General features: G+C 44.5%; 1 protein-coding gene across 1 annotated transcript in view; it reads right to left on the bottom strand.

The window, feature by feature from the left end:
- Positions 1–8,825, bottom strand: part of IQCH (IQ motif containing H) — a 51,298-nt gene continuing 42,473 nt past the window's right edge. Inside the window, exons 19-23 of the mRNA XM_077785813.1 lie at positions 7,048–7,218; positions 4,246–4,371; positions 3,653–3,714; positions 1,519–1,627; positions 1–295 (exon numbers count right to left, since the gene is read on the bottom strand). Of these exons, the coding sequence (XP_077641939.1) occupies positions 194–295; positions 1,519–1,627; positions 3,653–3,714; positions 4,246–4,371; positions 7,048–7,218 (570 nt within the window). The 3' untranslated portion in view covers positions 1–193. The remainder of the gene's footprint in view (positions 296–1,518; positions 1,628–3,652; positions 3,715–4,245; positions 4,372–7,047; positions 7,219–8,825) is intronic.

The raw sequence follows: 8,825 nt of genomic DNA, 5'->3' as shown, positions 1-8,825 counted from the left end.
TTAGGATGATCCTGTGCTTTCCAGCAAGAAAGATGGGATGTTCCCAGTGCCACAGGCAGGAAGCACAGAGATTTTCTGTCTCAGTTAATGGCATTTCACACACCAGCTCAGAAAGAAAACCAAACCTGTTCTTACAGATGAGGAAGCAATTCCAGAAGCATAAGGAATGAGGCACTTGAACATTTTCTGTTAACTATTCTTTCAGAGCATCTGCTTCCCAAGGTTGCTCTTCTTCCAGTCTCAGTTTGTTTTCTGCTGCAGCTCCTAGAATTGCTTCAATATCTCGAATTGCCATCTGTAACAGATTCCAGGAATACAAGTTATTTAATGGGCATTATAATGGAATCCAGCAGCCAGGGTGCACAGCTGGCAGTGCCTGCCTGGAAGAGGTAACAGGGTTACATGGGACAGGATGCACCAATTAAATTTAATATTACTTTGGAGACACTTGGGGGAATTATTAGTAAATATGTACAAATCCCAGGTAAATAAAAATACAATTTGTACTCCTAATTAACTAACAGGTGTTTTATTTCACATATGTTCATGCACAATGGAGAAAAGTTCTCTTTTTTATTTTTCCTCAGTGGTTGCTTTTCATTCCCTCATATTGAAAAATGGGAATTTTTTTTTTGTTGTTGTTGTTTATTCTGTAACATGTTGAAATTTAATTATGTTTTCCCCAAAATCTGTCATTTCACACTCTAGTGGAAAATCCAGTCAGGGTAGAAAGAATCTGCTATCAATTATGTGACATGACTGAAGATACAAATCTACCAGAGTGTTCCCCTTCAGCTTTCACAAAACACACAGAGGATCTTGGAAAAGTTTTTATGAAGTTAAAGGTGATGCAGCTGAGCAGTTCTGTGGAAGCATGAAGCAGCTTTTTAGCAGGGTTTGTGCCAGGGCTGGGCTGGGCTGAGGATTGCTTTGCTGCTTCTGGCTGCAAGGTGGGGGAACCTCCCAGCGTGAGCCCCGGGCTTTGTCCTCCCCCTCTGGAGCATCCAGGGATGGGCACCTTCCAACAGCAGAGAAAACTGGGAACCAAATCCACTTGGGAGAAGGGAGCTGGGGTGAGGGATGGGAAGGAATGGATTAGTGGCTGCCTGCTTAGAAGATAAGAGTGTTAATAATCCAAGCAGTTATTATCAACGGAGAGATTTGTTTCTAATTTAAGATTCTTACCTTGAGGGTGTCCCTTTAAAATAAAGCAGGCAATTGTGACAGAACCGTGTGAGGCAGTGCCAACAGCTCCTTTGCTCTTCCAAAGGACACTCAGGAGCATTAGATCACAAATAATTTCACGCTCAAGGATGTCTCTTTTCAAAGCAAAAGTTTCAAACTTAAATTTAACTAACGGGCTCCCTGGGAGACCCACTGCACTGACCCAGACACTGTAAACCACACACAGCCAGTGATAAAACAGGAATGGTTTAGCACTTGTTTATGATCCAGCATGAGGTATTTGCAGGCCTTGTACAGAAATTAACCAGGATCGTTAGTTAATTAACACCTCACCTTAAAATTGGTCTCGCCTTGCATATTAGGTGCTGATATTTCTTGATGGATGATGAAGAGATTGCGAGCAAAGGTCAGGAGGACCCCCTGGAGATCCTCTCCGATTGTTCTGTTAATGATATCCAAACAAATGAGTTTACCAATGATTCCCTTCGCATGCTCCAAAACAATCGCCCTCTCATTTCTGCCTGCCTGGTGCTGGAATTTAATGAGGATTTTCAATCTCACAAGGTGAAAATCTTCAGGGAGATATGAAAGATGAGGCTCCATTTTAACTTGTCAACGGAAAGGATTTGTGTAATAAATAATTTTTATTAATCAACTTAGCAGAAGTAAGCAGAGAGGTTTTGGCTGCTCCAAGTAAAAGGTGACTGCTGAGGAAGGACTGAGGCAGTAGAACACTTGAAACACTCACATCACTTGGGAAAAGCTTGCTTCAGCCTAAAATTTGGGAAAGACATTTCAGCAGGATCAACATTCCTTGGACTGTTGCAGCTTTGGAGGCTTTGGTTTCCCAGTGGTCCACACAGACTCTCCACACCTTATGGAACAGGGAATTGCACTGAGGAATAATGTGCCTCATTCACTGGAATCAACCACAAATCTCTGATGGAATAAAATGGGTAATGCTCAGAGATGTTTCAGGTATATCAGTTATTTCATAAGCTCCAATTCCTACAATTTTGCAAATATTTCCCAGTCAAGGCTATGAAATTGCTCTGAAAATGTGATGGCAGGCAACAGGAATCCTCTCTGTTGCAAGCTGAGTTTATTTCTTCTTGTCCTACTACCAGACAATCAGGTTTTCCCTTCCTGCAGAGGCTTTTTCTGTGCTGGGAGATGGTTAGCAGATCCCATTTCTGCCCTCCCTCTCCTTTTTAGCCTTTCCATGTCAGTCATGCTCTCCAGAACTCTAAACATTTTCATTGCCTCCCTCTCACAGAACAGCAGGATTTCTTCCAGCATCTCCCAAGATACACTGTTTATCTTTTTCCACAGGATCATGACATTGTTTAACTCACAGATCCTCTTCCCAAAACCTCCTTGCTCCTCATATTCATTACTGCTCTCTAAATGTAATTTCTTCCACCTGGTTCCAACCAAACCTAATTCTATTTCTCATATCGTGCCTTCAATTTGTGGAGATCATTTTGAATTCTATTCCTGCCCTCCGGAACACTTGCAGGCACATCCAGCACTTGAAGAAGCTATTTTGTTATCCAGGTCATTAATGAAATAGCTGCAGCATCAAAGGAATACAGAACAGGCTGAGAGCAAGCCTCAGCTCCTCACTTATTACACCCTATTTTGGCAGGAAACTTGGGCAAGAACAATATAAAAAGGCATTAAACTTCACCCTCCTTTGCCTGCTGGAAGTCAGGTGTGTAATACTGCTGTCTGTAGGAGTCAGGCTGTGTTAATCCATGGGACAGGTTGCTGCTGGAGGGAATGCAGCTCTCCTGAAGGAATGCCAGCAGCTCCTGAGGCTGCAGTGCCCCCAGCCCCTGGGCTCAGCACAGCCCTGGCCTTCTTTCATTACTGAAATGCTGAAATCCACCCGAAAACTGCCCCAAAGGTCAGGCCTGGGAGAAGTCAGGACACTTCTGTGAGCAGGAGGTGACAGCCAGGTGTTCAGGCTGCTCATTCCCTCCCTGGCCTTTGTCACTCCCTGCACACCCAGGGTGTCCCCAACTCTCTGTCACCCTGACCTGGGGACAGTCACTCTACCATCATTCCCAATCTGTGTCCAGAGTGTCCTCACCTCTTTGTCACCCTGACTTGGGGACAGCCACGCTTCCATCATTCCCAATCTGTGTCCCAGAGTGTCCTCACCTCTTTGTCACCCTGGGTTAGGGACAGTCACTCTTCCATCATTCCCAGTCTGTGTCCAGAGTGTCCTCACCTCTTTGTCACCCTGGGTTAGGGACAGTCACTCTTCCATCATTCCCAATCTGTGTCCCAGAGTGTCCCCAGCTCTTTGTCACCCTGACCTGGGGACAGTCACTCTTCCATCATTCCCAGGTTGTATTTGTCACCCTGACCTGGGCACAGCCACTCTTCCATCATTCCCAATCTGTGTCCCAGAGTGTCCCCAGCTCTTTGTCACCCTGACTTAGGGACACTCCACACTTACATCATTCCCAGGCTGTGTCGCTTCTGGTCTTCATACAGCACAAAAACTGTTCCCTGTTTTTCCTGTTAATTAAGACAAAATTGCTTTATTAATTCCTAAAAGAGTGGGAATTTTAATGAATGTGTTACAGTAAGTACACAGCCAAACTAAGGAGGGCTGGTTTGGGATTGTGTGCAAGGAATTCTTGCTCAGTTTAAAAAGATTATTGCTCTAACTTATTGTAGAGAATACAATAAATGCAGCAGAGTTTATTCCACAGCAAATATTTGGGCTCCAAAGCAGTAAGAGATGGTCAAAAGTATCTTTAAAATTATCTCCTTACCCAGGTATTTTAATCAAGAAGCTGGTTAACCCCTAAAAGTCTTACACATTTAAATTGAAAGAAAACCAGGTGTATGTGGCCCTTGAGGACGTGGTTTAGTGGTGAACATGGGGGTGGTGGGTTGATGGTTGGGTGATGTTAGAAGTCTTTTTCAACCCTAACAATTCCATGATTTATGATTTACATTGCTAGAAGTGGTTTTATCAAAAGACTTTACAAACAACAATTCTTCAGAACGAATATCACACTTCCTCATCTTTCCTTTTCATACCTGGAGGTCAAATCCAATCCCACGAGCTTTGCAGATGTGGAGGAGGAGGTTGTAGGAGATCCCTGAGAGGTTGGAATGCCTCAGCTGGCTGCTGGCCACGGCACACCAGGGGCTGCTGGGGGCAGGCTGCAGAGAACAACCCAGGATTGCTCAGTGTCACCCACTTCATACCAGAACCCAACAGCTAAATCCTAAATTACTGACTTTTCACCCAGGATTTCTCAGTGTCACCCACTTCATACCAGAACCCAACAGCTAAACCCTAAATTACTGACTTTTCACCCAGGATTGCTCAGTGTCGCCCACTTCATACCAGAACCCAACAGCTAAATCCTAAATTACTAACTTTTCATCCAGGATTGCTCAGTGTCACCCACTTCATACCAGAACCCAACAGCTAAATCCTAAATTACTGACTTTTCACCCAGGATTGCTCATTGTCACACACTTCATACCAGAACCTAACAGCTAAATGCTAAATATTGGCTTTTCATCCAGGATTCCTGATTTTCACACCAGTTCATACCAGAACCAAACAGCTAAATGCTAAATTACTGACTGATTTTCATAAGGGATGGAGGGACAGGACAAGAAATGGCTTCAAACTGATTGAAGGTGGGACTAGGTGGGATATTGGGGAAAAAGTGTTCCCTGTGAGGGTGGGGAGGCCCTGGGTTTCCAGAATGGATTTTCCAGAGAAGCTGGGGCTGCCCCTGGATCCCTGGCAGTGCCCAAGGTCAGGTTGGACAGGGCTTGGAGCAGCCTGGGGCAGTGGGAGGTGTCCCTGCCATGGCAGGGGTGGCACTGGGTGAGCTTAAAGGTCCCTCCCAACCCAAACCATGCTAGGATTCTGTGATTCCAGAAATGACTTTTTGCCAGTGAACTCAGTGTGGAGCAAGGCTCCATTCGGAGGAACCCCTGCTCCTCACAGGCTCTGCTGGACACAGACATTTCCATAAACCCCTGTTTGATAGATCAGATCCACAGAATTGCTCTTTATGAACCACATTTTGGTGTTTGCACAGCTTCAGTGGTCACTGAGCCCTGTGAGACAACTGGCCTTGGACATTCCAGGGACCCAGGGGCAGCCACAGCTCCTTTGGGCACCTGTGCCAGGGCTGCCCACCCTCCCAGGGGGGAATTTATTCCCAATATTTATTCCCACTGACCCTGCCCTGTCTCCCCCTTGGATAAAAGTCAGTGCTGCATCAAGTTTAAACTCTCACCAGTGCCAGAAGAACAGAGATGTTGCTTTGAGGAGCTCTGAGCAGAGCTGCTCTAAACCAGGGCTCTCCTGGTGTCATTTTTAATGTCCCTGGGAGCAGGGACACAGCACATCAAAGCCTGTAATTCACAGTATTTTCCCTAAAATGATATTTGTTTTGACATTGACTCATTTAAGTTGACATAGCTGAAATCCTGATCTAATACATCTCTGCCTGAAAATTAATCATGTTTATAATATTCTGAGAATTAATAACACCCATTGCTCAAGTCATTAACTTAAAAAAGGAGCTTCCAAAATCTGTTTCTCTGCAGTAGGGGACCACAAATAAATGAATGCTTGATAAAATAATCCAAGCAGCAGTTTAACAAGCGTAAACTTGAATGTGGCTGCAATAACACAGAACTATTGTTTAAGGGTTGGCATCAGGTTGATGAGGTGCTTATTTCAGCTACAAAGCATGCATACACATGCATAATGAACTGCAGGATGAATTATTAATGTGTTGCTTATTTAGCCTCATCTGTCTAGAAGATAATGTATCCTAACTATAATGAGTGATTGGTTTTGTACATAATTACAGGAGCAGCAGTATCTAGGAAATTTGTTCTTTCTAGAAGGAGTTCTAAAAATAAAATCCTCGCACAAACTGCGGGGCTGCTCCGTTTTATCAAAATCAGCCCTACCAGCATGGAGAATATCTAATAAATTAAAAGGGACAGAATCATTATTAACATCATAATTTTACACAAAGTGTTTTACTTAATCATTCATTACAGATCATGTGCAGTAAAAACATTTGTCTTTTGGTTTGTTTCTTTTTCTCTTTTCCTGAGAGACTGCAGTCTTGTAGTTAACTCTTCAGGAGATAAAAATCTCAGAAATACAGAAAGAATTAAAAATAAAGCATATAGTAACAATTTATGTTAATTCTGACAGAATTTTAATTTAAAAAAAAAAAGTTGCTACTTGATTACTTTGCATTTCTAAAACTTGGACTACTGGGACTAATCAGATCTAATTTACTTTTCTCCAACTAAAAGTGGTTGCTTGACGAGAACAATGGATCAAGAGCTCGTTAACCTCTAAATTACAGCTCCATGACATTTTTGGAATGGTGATACATTCCCTCCTCTATGGATGGAAAAAAGGGAGCTGTGAATCTTCTGTCAAAATGTGGCAGAGGTTTTGTTTGCTATCCATACGTGTATGTTCACAGACAGACACTTCTTGTGCTGACTTTTCTAAAGACCTTTCTTCCCATTTTCCAGAATATTTGGGTGGGAAGGGACCTTAAAGCTGATCTCATTCCACTCCCTGCCGTGGGCAGGGACACCTGGGACATCCCAGGGTGCTCCAAGCCCCATCCAGCCTGGCCTTGGGCACTTGCAGGGATGAGACTGCTCCACTGTAACTCCTACTGTGCTGTTATTGCCTGGTAAAATCCATGATTACCTGGTAAAATCCAAGAGCAGCAGTTTCAAACCTGAAGGGAGCAGATTCAGCTCCTCTAGAACAGAACATGAAGTGGCAATGGTTCCATGAACGGTTCTATTTGGGAACACATCACTGCTTACAGGTTTTGTCCCCTGGCGCTGCTGAACCCGCTGGCTTTTGCTTTCCTCTGCTCCCAGAGGTGCTTGCAGGATGCTGGAGCCACAATCCAGATTTCCATCTGTCAGGTACACCAGGAGCTGACTCAGGGCCAGCTGGTCACTGTAGCAAAGGTCAAGGTCTGTTGCCCACACCTAATCAAAAACCAAAGAGGTGCATTCAAATAAATTAAAAAGAACAACAAGGAGAGTGAAATGCAGCAATTGTAAAGGAGTATCTCTGCCTGGTTTTGCCCTCTGTGTTGGCACTCCTGCTTTTGGCTCCCTGGTGCCGGGGCAGGGTTGGCAGTGATGAAGATGTGAGGAAGGAATTGCTGGCTGGGAGGGTGGCAGGCCCTGGCACAGGTGCCCAGAGCAGCTGGGGCTGCCCCTGGATCCCTGGAATGTTCAAGGCCAGGTTGGAGAGGGCTGGGAGCACTCTGGAACAGTGGAAAGTGTCCTTGCCATGGCAGGAGGTGGCACTGGATGGGTTTTAGGGTCCCTTTCCCACCCAAACCACTCTGGGATCTCTGACTCCACAAACCACTTCCAAACAGGAACAACCACAACTCTTCTGTAACTTCAGAAATAATCTTTCAGGGAGGCTGAGGGAAGCACCATGGATTGCTTCTGTGTGGCTCCTCCACCCCAATAACCAGAGCTTGGCTTTCCCAGGAGTTTTTCCCACTTAAAAAAATTCCCTGTGCCTACCCTGCCTGTGAGAAATGTTCCCACACACCAAGAGCTGCCCTACAGAGGACCCCTTAAAACAAATCTCCCAGTGAACAACTTGCCTCAGCCCTGGAATGGTAAATGGACTCATTATAAGGATATTAAGGGGTCAGGCAGCCAAGGCCTCTTGGAAAACTGGAGTTAATTTCAGAATCATATGCACAGAGTAATGCCCTTTGGATAATGGGGAATAAATCACCCCAGTAACAGTTGTTAATGTCTAACTGCCAAGTATCTGTTGCTGTATTAAATATCCTATTTGTCAGCTTAAATATTTCCTGCTGCACGGTCTAAAATGCAAATTGGATGCTAATGGCTGGCTTTACTTAGTAATAGGGGACTGTTCCCCAATTATAATACTTAATTTTCTTCAATAATTTATTGTTTATCATCACTTCAGCAAGACAGGAAGAACTTTGCTGTCCATGTCTCCTTTTCCAGTGTGTGCCAACCTTTTCAATGAGCCAAATAATAATTATAAACTATTCACATTGTGGGAGTGATCCATTAATTTTGATAAATATTATCAACAAATCTGTGTCAATATGCCCTAGATCTTGTCTGAGCTGGGTTTTACACTCTCAATGAAAACGTTGCCCTCAGAAAGAAGGGGCAGAGCTGCGTGAGGGAATCAGGGACTGAAAATCTTGGATATCTGAGGGCTGTTCGCTGGCTCCAAGTGAAGTGTTTGCTTTTAACCCAGACCTTGATATTACACCTGACCTCAAAAGCCACACCGGGAAGCTTTGCTGAGCACAAAGAGAGCTGCAGGAGGCAGCTGGGCTGAAAGGGGGCCATAAAAAAGGTTAAGCCAAAACATCCCCGTGACTGAAGTGAGTCCCAGAGCAAAATGCAGGGAATGGGCTGAGGATTTCCCAGCAGATAAAACATTAACAAAGCAGCCTGGCAAAGCTAAGCAGCCATCAGCAGTGGATAAATCCATTCCCAACTCCCAGGGATTCACTCAAACCCGACTAGGTGTGGGGCAGGAGTTACTCCCCAGATCCCACCTGGTCGGTGCCTACAATTAA

This window comes from Lonchura striata, chromosome 11 (genome assembly GCF_046129695.1).
Source record: "Lonchura striata isolate bLonStr1 chromosome 11, bLonStr1.mat, whole genome shotgun sequence".
In the NCBI taxonomy this organism is placed as follows: domain Eukaryota; kingdom Metazoa; phylum Chordata; class Aves; order Passeriformes; family Estrildidae; genus Lonchura; species Lonchura striata.
This window is presented reverse-complemented; position numbering and strand designations above follow the sequence as displayed.